Here is a 13,446-nt window from a genome sequence, read left to right as displayed (position 1 = left end):
GTTCTCAGCCTGACGCTGGACTTGACCGCTCCAGCAGATGCTGTGCACTTTCTTTCATGACCAAAAGCACGTCAATTACCAGCTCCATCCCGCCCCGCCCTGCGTGACAGCAGTATCCAAAAATATATGAATACTATTGAGGTCTCTGTGGATCGCCTGGAGGCAGAGACTCAGGAATAGCGTCAGTTTCGTTTCAAAGCGGAGCAATTATCCCAGGCCAGGCTGGACGAATCGATTCCTGCAGACACTAAATGCTCCTGGCCAATTATAAAGGCAGTCTGTCCTCCTTTATGCTGCTTATTCGTGGGGAAGCCATCAGCAAGCACCGGGACTAAGCCCGGACTACTTTGTTTTCTATCTTCATTCATTAAAAAAATCTTTTATTTTCTTCCCTTTGTTATCGCGTGTTTTTATATTTTGCCTTTTCCACCAGTTACCCGTTCTAATTGTTACTGAGGGGCGCCCCCTTCCTCCTCGCATCATGCTCCACGTGATCACAGCCAGCTGCTGCTGAGAAAGCGAGAGAGAAAGAGGGGGAGAGAGAAACACCAACTCGCCGCGACTCTGAACGCACCGCACATACAAACTAAATCGGGAGGACCGCTGCTCGTTTCACCCGTGGATACTATTACACAAGTGCCGTCGTCTCCAAATCCTGCCCGTGGGATACTCTGGCTTCATCCTCTCTGCTGTGCAGTTTTATCACCTCCTTTTATATCACCCTCCTTTTCTCCCCCTTTGCCATCTTTCTCCCCTCTCCTCATCTTTGAGCATCTTCTCCTGCTCGCAAGTCTTCTCGCTTGCGTCGCTAACTTTTTTCCTCCATCCCACACGCCTCCTCCATCGCCCACCAACCCCTCGGCAGTGCCCCCACTAGACCTCTTTTTCTCCTTCTCGCACTCTCGCTTGGATCGGGCGGAACCTATTTGGCCGGTCTACACGGGGCACTGCTACATGGGGCGCACGGTCTCGCTCGGAAAATGTTCTGCTGTAGGTCTCTAGGCGCCCCGCTGAACCTGTTGGGATTGGAGTTGTCGGTGCGCGTCTGCGTCTCTTTCCCACCTCGCTTGTGCGGTCGGGGCCAGTGAGAGATGGGTCTGTCCGTGGCGGCTCAGGCACCTCTCGAGGAGCCCAGACGACTGCGCCGGTGGAGCGGGACAGCGGGGGGCTGGCTCAGGATCACACTCGTCTCGTTTCTCGCCACTTTACCTGTGGAGCAGCTGCGCGCCTTCCCTTCCTCCCTCAGCGACTGCCAGACGCCGACCGGCTGGAACTGCTCCGGTGAGAGTCATTTTATTCAATAGCAGCCTCGCTCCAGGTTGTGTGCAGTAAATATCTAGACGCACATCGAAGTTAAACTCATGTGAGACTGGTGTTAGATCCCCGAGACTGAGCAGCACGACCAGATCAAAGTTTAGGAGTGCGCTTGCAACAGACGCCTCATTCTCCTCGCTGTAGTTTTGTGATTGTGTCCTGTTAGCATGCCCGGGGTCGGTGCTGGAGCCGTGGAGCACTCTGGCTGCAGATACCGACTGCAAAAGCCCGACGATGAGGGGATGCAGAGTTTTGGAGGGGGTTTGCTTGATGTGCATTTAGCCTCGCTGAGTTCGCCTCGGAGCTTGACAGCAAAGCATGCAGCGGCGATCATGTCACCGGGCAGGCGAGCGGGAGGGTCGATGATTTCGATCCGACACGAAGTGGAAGCAGCGACATTAAGGATCATTTTAACGAGAAATAGAGCGGGCGGGGAGGAGTTGGGGTCTGTGGGAAGCTTGTCCACGGAATAAGGCGGCGTGCGCCACAATAACAACACGGTTAGTTTGAGGTCGCAGAAATTCCGTTTGAGTTCAAACGGGCATCTTTCGTGTTATCTGCCAGTAACCCGAAGCAAAAACACATTCTAGTCAACTCTAGGGTGTTTTATCGCGCTCAGATTGACCATTAACTCTAACCCAGCAAATCGATCGCAGCAGGAAATTACAGCCTAGTTTTATGGGCTTATTTGGCAGGCAAATTGTTTAATTAATTGACACCTTTAAATTAAAAAAAAATGCTGTCGTTTCTTTAACAGACCACTGAGCTATAAACTTGTTTTCTCCCTTTGGTGCCCAAAACGATAAAAGAAGCGGAGCGGGCTGCAGAGCGCAGCGCCTCGCCTCCCTTTGTAAATCAGCCGACTGTGCCGCCATAAATTTCCCCTGTCGCCTGTCTAAGTCTGAACCCTTAAAATAGCTCTAAGCCGGTTCCACACACTCATGGGCAGTAGCAGTATTGATATTATAGCTCATAACAGCCAGACATCAATATGAGAGTTATGACTGCTGTTTGCTGCTTGAAAAAAGGAGTATCAGTGTAGCCTGCTTGGATGACATCTCAATAAAAAGAAAGGGGAAGTCATTTATGACAAAGAGCATAACTGATGCACATGTGACATGTATAGGAATGATATTAAGAAATGCTACATGACAGATCTATATTTGATTCTACAAACTAGACTGCCAACCAGAAAGGGGGATGTCTAATTTGGATATCAAAGTTTTAAAAATGAATTTGATTATGATAATGGGCGGATTAAGTCAGACTTAATTAAGTACACGCAAAGAAGAAGCGATTGAACTCTATCGTATTACTGTAACCTGTCGAAGGTTGCTGTCTTTATTCTAAGCATCTCTGGTATTCATAGGGTTGAGACCAAAACCGTGATGCAAACAACCGCAACATCAGACCGTGATTCTATCTTCCTGTACCGTGATACCCATGTTGAAGTGCTAATGTTGAAGGATCACTGAGGTAATGAATGAACTGGAAATACATGAGGATAATTTTATGTCATTGATCCACTAATGACAAGCGATCAGGTGTGTGGTACAAGGAATTTTTTTCCCTTGTTTTTGTTTTATTATTCATCCTGTAATAAAAAGCCCAGGTATCAAGTGAAGCCGTGGCCCAAGAATCTACAGTACATGCAGATGAAGTCATGAATGAGTTCATCTGAACAGTACTCTCCTCTGATTCAGGCCGATAATTGATCATATCTTTATTCAGATTACTGCATTGTAACCTACTGGAGGCTGGTTTTGTGCCGCCGCTGTTGATGGTGGTGATCAGCACGTAATCACTGATAATGGTACACATCCTGTCCCAATACACACTCGCCTGCCTCCCCACTTCCTGACACACTCTCATCTGCATTTCAGCGAAAGCTTTTATCCTGCACGCCTTGAGGAGGTTTAAGTGCATATGATAGAACAATGGACAGGCACTCACATGCACCCAGCATCAGTTACAATTAATAGAGCACAACAAGTGACATGTAGTCCACCGTGAAAAGATAAGACCCTTTGAAAGATAATAAAAATAAGATAATGATATTAATAAACCCGCAGTAATGGCACAGGGCTTAATTACCCACTTCTTCCTAACAACACCACCAATGTGTGACAGTTTGCAGCGCAGGGAGAATGGCACTGACTGAAAAACAGTTTGGTGATGAGCCCAATGTCACTTCAGTGCTAAGAAACAGATAATTATGGGCAGTAGTATCAAGAAAACGAGTTGCCAGTTTCAACAGCGTCGCCTTTGAAAAAGCAATGAATTCGATTTTGTTTTATGGAATAAAAGGGAGTTAGAAAAAACTTGGTTTGACAAAGACTGCCATTCTGTTTGGCTTGCATCTGTTAATGGCTTGAGGAACTGCCAGCGAGGAGGCAGAACAGCTCAATCTCAATCCTAGAAGGGCACCAAGTGAATGTTTGAGTGCGAGTACAGACATAAAATTGTTCTTCAAATCCCTCGTATCATCTTGTACTAGGTAGTATTTGTGTAAAGATTTGAATGTACGAGTTGTGGCTCTGTGAAGCTGCAGCAGAAAGAAATGTTTTCCACACTTCTTAAGGTCCTATATAGTATATATTTCTTTAATTAATTATATTTGAGTTAGGCGCGTGGGAAGCTATAATCATTGCATGCATTATGTGCCAAGATTTTTAAAAGGGATAACTGAGCTGTGAAATGTTTTTTAACACTTGCCACCATATTGATGGAGTAATGTTACAGAAAATGAAGAATTTGACATGTTGACACATCACAATAGGTTAGGAACAGTACAGTTATAAAGTTAACGAGTGCTGAATTCCATTTAGCTGCTTCAGTTTCTGATGCTGTGCATGTATTGTGCAGACTCCTTGTCACACTGTTATGACTTTCTAGGACACCTGAGTGTAACTGCATCATTGTTAACGTAATTAAAAACACATGATTTTTTTCCTGCCATGACAAGTCATAATGACTGCTATAAAAAGGGCCCATTTGATCTGCGAGTTGGTCGATTTTCTATTGATTTGTGTTTATACTTGTTGCTGCATCATTATTTGTCCAGTAAAAGGTTATCATTTTCAGGATGTAGAATTAAGGGATTCATTAAAAGCCATAAGAGAAAAGAGGGGATGCTTATTTTTCTTTATTGGTGTTTGTGTCACTTCATGATGACGCATGAAGTAGTTGTGGCATTCAACAGGGTTCAGTGCCAATACTTTTTACCCTCGACATCCTTCATCTAGGCAATATTATCAGAAAACAAGCAGTCATATGTAAAGAACACCAAGGTATTTCTAAATTTAAGTGAAACAAATTAGCTAAAATACCAGCACCTATTAAAGACATAAAGGCCCACATGGCATGTAATTTTCTGTCTGTGAAGTTAGACCTGAATTTGGCCCTACTTGCTATTGTAGACAGACTTAAACATAAGAAAAGAGTAGCAATGACAAACAGACCATGATATGTCGATTAAAATTCAACATCTTATAGTATGATGTATTTGGTAATAACAAGTGAAAAAGAGTTAACAAGGTGAAGAGGGTGGTTTTAGATGTGAACTTGTTGTTTCACTTGGGGGCGTAGGATATGTGGAATATTCACTAGAGACTAAATGTCAGATATGTTAGGACTTGGACGTGGCTTTTGTTACTTTATAGTCATTTTTCCCTTGTAAAGGTCCTTTATCTAACAAATGAAACACACCCGTCTCGTGTTTAGTATCGTCAAAATCAGGAACATCTAGTTCCTAGATAGTAGCTTGCTGGACACGGACCTTAAGTTGCACAATTTATTGCTGCCTGATCCTGTGATGATGTCGATCAGTGCAACAAGTACATTGAGTTTTAAGATCCTAAAAGGCTCCCTATAGCCAAACTGAAGGCTCGCCTCACCTGTCATTTAATATTGCCTTAACACTACAGTAATGTGTTAATGTTACTACTGTCATGTTGGGACTCTTTGAAACACATTTCTGTACAGATTTGTGCTGGGTAAAATTCTTTCCGGTGACAATTCACCTGCATGCACTCAAAAACTGCTGCTTTATCCAAGATGTCATACTCATCCAACGCAGTTAACTATATAATTAGAATTTTGTGTAATTATCTCAATCAAACCTGCGATTTTTGGGCTTGTATTGCTTTAAACAAGCAAGTAACGTCTGTGTTATATACCGACTGCACATCAGCTGGCTGATAAACATCCTTAACAGATGTACTTGCAGACTTTTACACACGATCAGCTCAAAGCTTTTGGCTGTATTTGGTCATATTAAAACAAGTAGTAGAACAATGCATTCATAGGTTGCTGAAAGGAATTCAGTCCAATTCAGTTTTATCTTTATCACACATTTCTACTGTAATAATAAACTGTATGAATTACTGCTCACAATTTAATTATACCTTACATCTCCTGTGGGGACATTTCTGTGATAAAGACAATCTGTTCTTCACTGAGTACTTTGCTATTGTTAACTTTAAAAGTCCATGTGATGCTTTGAGACTTATAGTGACAGGGATAAGTGTAGAATATGCAAAGTCTTCTGCAAATCCCATCAAGTGGAGGGAATTTAAGAGCATTCAGGGGATAACTGGCCATTTGCTTTCGAGATCTGTCAAGACAGAAGTCAGACATACTTGCATGCAGGTTTACACCTCTGACAATAAACTGCAATGAGAGATGAATTTTGAGATAAGCAATGCTGGCTTGGTTTAATCGAACCAATCTGAAGTTGCTAATTGGTTCTATTAAAGTAGTGAAATGAAAGTTGATCAACTAAGAATGCTTTATGTTTTACTTTATTTAAAAAAAATCTTGAAAATTTGTTTAAAGTTTCAGGATGTTTTCACACCTGCATGGTTTAGACCATTTAAAGCAAAGTCTAGTGTAATTTCCCTCCTTGTTGCAGTTTGTCTGTGCAAACTGAACACAGATCACACTCAAAAACATCTGCATCAACATCCTTTGGAGGAGCTGGTCTCAGTCCAGTTGCAAACAACCTCCAGAGCGGTTTGTTTATGACTAGAACGTGATCTTACCTCGCGCCAAGCAAGCTACCCGAAGTACACTGGAAGTTTGTGCTAAACATCTTCCCCTAGCTGCGTTATGTTTTGTATTCTGAGATGCAAAGAAGTACCATCGATGTGCAGAGTACACAAATTGTAATTGCTAGCTGTAAAATGAGCCGAGGTCTCAATAGTCCAGAACACAATACGTTCTTCCTGTATTTACGTTTGTTGCTCCTTCCACAGAAACATCTGGCCAGCAAGCAAACTGAATGCTGCAATGACAAATTTTGGATCACTTCAAGTTTTCTCTGTATAAAAAGAAACCAAACCACAAGAAAGAGCTACAAGTTTACAAACCCATCAGTTGCTTCAGACCAAACAAACTATGACTTGCTTTTGGTGTTCAGCGTTCAATAATCTGATATAAAAAGACTAAACTGTAACTTCCTCCCTCACAAACATGTGGAAAAAAACCTGTTGCAAAGTTATAAAAAAAAAAAAAGACCTCCAGTACGAGAAAGGTCAGGAGAAGATGTCTCACCACCGTGGTTGTTCAGCCTTCATTATTCATTTAGTCTGTTTAATTATTGATCAGCACAATGCTTAAAACCTGGGTGGAGAACTCTTCATTCTTCTTAGTGCATAGTTCTTAGTGCAGTGAAATTCCAGGTAGGTAGCAGGAGATGCATTTGGCTAACAAGTTCTCTCTTTTAGACAAGTAAGTGCTTCGCTTGGCATCTTAATCGTTAGCATATAAACATTACCTTCTCAATATTTGATGTTTGGCAGCTTGTTTTCGTTAATTATTCAGCTCACTGTAATCTCCTCCTGGAACGACAGGGCAGGAGCAGGAAGTATACGTTTTCCTGGACTCCGACACAGTGCAGCTTGGGCCGTGCACGGAACTTGTATCAGTCGTGTCCCATTTAAATTTGGTTGGGAATGAAGCACGAGAGCGTGCAGCACACTTAGCGACACATCCAAAGCAAACAATAACAGCTGGAATGATTTTATCATTGCATCTGTTTTCTGTTCTCTCCTTAAAGTTACCTTTGGTAAAGTTGGTGATGCTGGGTTTGGAGCAGGTCTATTTAAAGCTGTGGTTTTCACATTTTTATTGACTGACTGCATGTTTAGGGAGCCAACAAATCATTGAAGGCTATACGCAGCTACAGGAAATTGCTGCGCACAGGAAATTGCACACATCTGCACATTTCTGTTTATAATGTGTTATTTCAGAGTGGCAGTTTTGTTAGTAATTGTAGTTTTTTTTAAACAGTTTGTGAGGTGGTATTTATTTGCAGTAGTTATATGTTTCACTGTTAGGAAGGTTTAGTCTGCTGTGAGAAGCTGCAACATTAGCCCATTAGCAGCAATTTTAGAACCCTGGATTTAAAGTGCAAGGAAGAGAAGTGGTCCTAGCTTTTACAACCTGTGCTTTATGCAAAACATTAAATTAAAATTTTGGGGTAGGACCAGAATTACTCTAGCTCGCCTGCTGATTAATGAGCATTTGTTCTTGCTTGCTAACACATCTGATTTCTTTAGCTAAATGTCCTTAAGATTAGCTAACAGATAGCTAATTATCTGTTAATCAGTCGGTTACCAGATGTGACTAATACTAGACACTTTAATTTGGTCTTCATATCAGTTGGATGGTCTGCTACTGTTTATCAGATCTGCGCCAAGTGTTAGCCATAACAGTTCTGCACATCAACCAAGCACAAATAAATTATAACAACTTTAACCGCAAATCCAGGCCCACATTTCTTTTGTTATATTCAGGCCTTATGTGCTATTTACCACATGGGCCAATTAAGGGTGACATCCAGACTACACATGTTGAGTGCATAATTTCTTAGCCATGGTGCACATTTAATTTCAGCACTGTTTGCTATTTAACACTTGAGGGTTATATCTTTTTGTTTTTTAGTTGTTTGCCAGATCCATCTATCCATCCATCCATCCATCCAGGCATATATGTTGCGGGTATGAAAACAAAAAGAAAGGAAAAAAAGAAAAATGCTTGGGGTCATATAAAATTATAAAATGGAATCATCATTTGTCCAGTACACAAGCTGGGCCTTTGTTGCTTGCAATACTCAAATAAATGAAGCATAGTCTGCCTCACAGCTGAGCAGACAGTAATGTGGAGTCAAGTAGCACTTTTGCAGTAAGCTTTTAAAATTTCCAAAAATACATTGCTGGAAAGGTAATTAACAGGTCCCCACTTTTCAGTATAACTCTGACATGTAAAGAATCCACTGGTATTTTTTCTTTTACTCCCTAAATGTGTTCGGTTCAAATACGTAACTTCGTCAATGTCAAAACTAGTTTCAGAATTCATATTTTTTGATCAAACTTGTCCTCTTGAGCTTGGCCAAACCAGGTATGTGAGGTATTGTTCTGAGGATTCAGTTTTATCCATTTGATCTGATCTTATTCAGAACATCTGGATAAGCCATAAAATTACTTTACTTTACCCCTGTTCATGTTTGCCGCAAAGCAGCAGGAAGCCAGCCAACTCAACAGGAATCCTGGTTACGACTGGTTTAATGTGCTTATGGAGGGAGGACATTTACGAAAGATGTGTAGCTTTCATTTGAAAGAAAATTAGGCGATATCTTGTATTCAGTCATTCTTGATACATATACATTTTTTACAAAGTTTTTATGAGGTAAAGTATGTCACAGAAATGTTTCTGAAGTCTGTATGAACTTCATCAAACCAGTCTCACATTAGTAAAATAGAAATTCAACCTAAATGTTCTGTAAGCTACTGACTTTGAATAACATATTAGGCAATTACAATTATAATAATCCCACAGCATGTTACAATATGTTTAGCTAATATCCACTGACTGAACATGTAGGTACTTGTACGGGATACTGACAACATTTTTAGTTGATAACAGTAATGCTTATCACTGTAATCCTGTTTCAGGTCCCTTAAAATGGATACATTTCAAACTTCCAACACCTCTATTTTTTTTATGTTTGCCAAACATGTGGGGTTGAATTTTTGAATTCAAAGCCGCTGCCACACAAGAGAATCTGAAATCAGATTGCACCAAAAGGCAAAATGGTTTTATGATTAAAAAACAAAGGTGATGAATACTAACCTGTTGATTCTGTGTCATTTATTATTGTGTAAACAAAGACATTTTTCAAGTTGTACCACCGCAGTAAATACCACTTGTAGGCAATCATTCTCAAATGACTGAGATTGGTGCCGTTGGCCCCAGTGTCTCTGAAGATGTAAGAGAAGCAAGTATAAAACATAACATAATTTATGTCACATGATGATTGTTTTTCAGACATTTACAGCTATTACAAAAGCTGTGCCACTCGCATCCTTGTAAACAGTTCACAGGAACAATCGTCTTTGATTCCAGTAGACAAAGCATCTTCATCTGCAAGTCTTGATTGCACTGTTGTTCATAAGATGATAAGAATGTCTCCAGCAGTAATGAATCCCTGTGAGTTATTGTTTACAAGTGATAGATGTATTCCTCTTGCTTCCTGGCTCCTGGGGATGTCCAAGCTTCGCATCTGTTTCTCGGTAAAGAAGACAGTTTAATGACTTGTGGAGGAGTCACTTTTTTTTTCATTTAAAATCGAGTTTCTGCTTTTTCCCCACCTTTGTTTTCCATAAGCCTGTTGCCCAGAGAACCTTGAAAAAGAGCTAAAATATCAAACTATGAAATTTGTAGCTTGGACTGATTTGACACACACAGATTCACGCTCACACACAAAAACATTTCCAATCTTTCAAAGACTTTACTAGCTGGCTTGAAAATGATCTGATATTTTCCAGTCATTTGTATGCACGTAGCCAGTTGTATGATTGTCATCCTAACAATGCTTCTCTCCAGTGAGTATCATCAACATGCCAGTTGCCTGGGTGCCAATTTTAATTATTATTTTTTTTGTGTGTGGTTTTCCAGACTGTCTTGTATGGCCCTCTTCAGGCTGAGGGCTTTGTTTCATCCGTGCACTCCAAGCTTGGAGACCTCTCATACCACTGTTCTTGGCTCAGTGATTGTATGTTTTCACAGAGAGCTTACACTTATGGTCATTCAGGACCTTGGCAAATAGCAGGTTCGTTTTAGCATGGACTTCTATTCCATGGGGTATTATTGCCTGATAGGTTGTTCTATGCCAAGAAGGGCTTTTCGAAGTGGAGAAGGTCATTGGTTATGACAGGTTACAGGAGATACTGTGTCTAAGTGTCCATTATAATAAGATATCTATGAATAGAAAATAGCTTTGTAAGATATCTTGCCTGTAACATCCACAGACAGCCAGGCATTATGATGTGTATGAATATCACACGTGCCATTTCACATGATAACTTTTTGCTGTTTTGTGAGATGAACGAGGCTGGCTCCTTACCTTTAATGCAATGTCATGATAGCACGTTGGCAGTTTTGTGGTTGATAATGTTTTTTTAGGTTTTTTTTGCATACGTTTAGTTTACGCCTGTAAGTTCAGTGTACAATGTTGCATTTAATGGAATCTAGTCAAATGACATTTACTTGATTTGGATACATTCACTTGATACCGAGCATCTTTTCCCTAATGATTAGATATTTGTCCAGTCCAGAGAATTTAAAAAAAGAGTTTATTTTAGTAATGTGTAGATCTCATCGTTTAAATTGTGTATTTCTTAATGTAGAGTTTGCTTGATTAACTTTTTTGGGGCTGATCGTAAAAGCCAGGCTAAATGAAAGTCAGAACACTCACTGATAGTGTAATGTGCTCCCTGTAGGATGGTGTGGTAATAAAGAATATCTTTGTGAGAAAAGTTAAACACCCAATTAGGAGGGGTTTTTTCATGCTCTAATTGTTTGATTAAATAAGGTTGATTAAAATAACCTAAAATTAAATTTTATTGCTCTTAAGAGACATTTGATCCCAAAGAAATGTGCATTTTCCCTGGGGCTTTCATAATGGTCGCAGATAAAAGAATATGTATGTGTTTTAATCGTTGTTTAAACCTAAATACTCAGCATCTTCATCGTATACTTGCTACATCTGTGTCTCGTGTTTAAAAGAAAGAAATAGATAAAACGTCACTCGCCTATTTGCTTTTCCCTTAAGGCTGCAAAGTATAAACTGAGACATAAAAGAACAAAACCCACACTGTTTGTCTTTGAACATCAAAGATGAATCCGTTTGATGTTCATATTTAGCTCCAAATTCCAATTTTGCCATGCCTTGTGGACCTTCTAACTATGTTTTTCTTTTTAATGGTTAATTAAATATTTTAAAAATGCTTGCTAAAAGACACTGAACTGCATCTTTTCTCCAGGTTTTAGTCGTGTATATAATGTGCTGTACCTAAATACTGTCATTCCACTAATCTATACTGCGTATGCAGTTCGTGGGAACTTTAGTTGAACTGGTTTCCTTCCTTCTGAAAAGGTTTAGATTTATTTTCTTATTGTTAACTATCATGGGAATTCAAAACCACCAACTTCACGCTTTGGATGAAAATAGTCTGCTGCTTAAAATTACATCCTAAAATTTGACAATATCATATTAATTATTTATATTAGTCTGCTTTTTGTTATTTTGTTTTTCTGCCTTCTGTGTGCACCTATGGACTGATAAATGGCCAAATGACATGATACGACTGCCTCAGTGTTTGTATTTGATATTAAAAAAGTGTTGTGTTCTCATCAGAAAAACAGTTATTTTGGCCGAAGTCATGAAATCTCCAATCACAGTCTTTTTGTCCTGTTTGGGTGGAGTGGAAACCAGCTGTTCATGCAACCTTTTAAATGGAAACAGTGAAATAATGTGAAAAATGTACAGAGGTCTATTGTTCATTCATCTGGTGTGATGTCATGTGATTCATGACTAGATTTAGCATGCACTCTATATTAACTCTGCTTTTGGTCTCTAACAACTGCTCTGTTGATGTTCAGTACTCACCAGGAAGGGTACAGCAAATTATTAAAGCTTAACCTGACTGTTGTGGCTGAAAACAGTGTTAGGACCTCACTCTTTGCAGAGGGAGGATTAATATTAATTTAGTAATTAATATTAATAAAATAGCTGGATATTTTGCTAGAAAACACATTATAATTTCTTGAGAAAAAAACATGTATACACGAGTAATATAGTAGATTGGACTTTAAGGGTTAAATGCAAATCCTTAGAGCAGGGGTCGGCAACCTGCGGCTCTTTAGTCCTTATACTGCGGCTCTGCGTGGTTTGGGAAAATAAATTACAAGTATTTAGCTGAAGTGTATTTTTTTTGTATTAGTTCTTTTTAAACTTGTAGTTCTAAATTGAAAGATTGTGATATTGAAATATAAAAATAAAATTATATTTTATTATTTTTCGTCGCTCAAAATAAGCGTCACACTCGCGGAAGCCGGTACACTCGCCGAAACGCCATGCATTTACCGAGACTTTAGACCCCAGGTAGGCCAATTATGGATCTTCGGATCCACATTATGTCAGCAACTATTCTCCACCGTGAACTATGTTAAAAACAAACACCGCTCCCGCCTCACAGATGACAGCTTACAGTCCTGCGTAAAGATGAAAGTGACTTAATTGTGTAATAAATAAATAAATACATAAATATTTATGCAGAATTTTGCAAATATTTATTTTTCATTTTTTTAGTAGCATAGTGCTTTTTTCCAATTTAAAATTCAGGTCAAGGCTCTGCTATGCTCCAAAAGCCCAAAGGCGATATAAGGCTGGCGGTTCACAACAGTTTTTCTTTGCTACATGGATCATTTTAGTTCAGCTAGGTGTCTTTCCTTTTTGTTATGTTTCTTTAAGTGTTCAAAATGTGTTCATTACATAAATATAATGTAGTTTTCTCTGTAGCACTTCATGGATTTCATAAGCAACACACTTTAGTTGTTCACACAAAGCATAAAGGTAGAAAAAACAATATATACAGTGTTATCTTCATTTTAGATGCCACAAAGTATTTGCGGCTCCCAGTGTTTTCTTTTGCGTGGAAACTGGGTCCAAATGGCTCTTTGGGTGTTAAAGGTTGCTGACCCCTGGCTTAGAGCAATAGAAAGCAGCCTGTCAGTCATGAATGCAATTTCATTTTGCATATAAGACAATTTACTGACATGTCTGTGATA

General features: G+C 39.7%; 1 protein-coding gene across 1 annotated transcript in view; it reads left to right on the top strand.

Annotated features, from left to right (window-relative positions):
* The first annotated feature begins 376 nt into the window (after positions 1–376).
* LOC146691292 (tomoregulin-2-like) overlaps positions 377–13,446 on the top strand; it is a 136,849-nt gene continuing 123,779 nt past the window's right edge. Inside the window, exon 1 of the mRNA XM_085434651.1 lies at positions 377–1,281. Coding sequence (XP_085290777.1) covers positions 1,092–1,281 — 190 coding nt within the window. The 5' untranslated portion in view covers positions 377–1,091. The remainder of the gene's footprint in view (positions 1,282–13,446) is intronic.

Source organism: Copadichromis virginalis, linkage group LG16 (assembly GCF_057382275.1).
Source record: "Copadichromis virginalis isolate Kocher_CV1m ecotype Utaka linkage group LG16, C_Virginalis_male_GT1.1, whole genome shotgun sequence".
NCBI classification, from domain to species: Eukaryota; Metazoa; Chordata; class Actinopteri; order Cichliformes; family Cichlidae; genus Copadichromis; species Copadichromis virginalis.
Note: the sequence above shows the minus strand (reverse complement) of the source record. Positions and strands in the feature narration are given on the sequence as shown.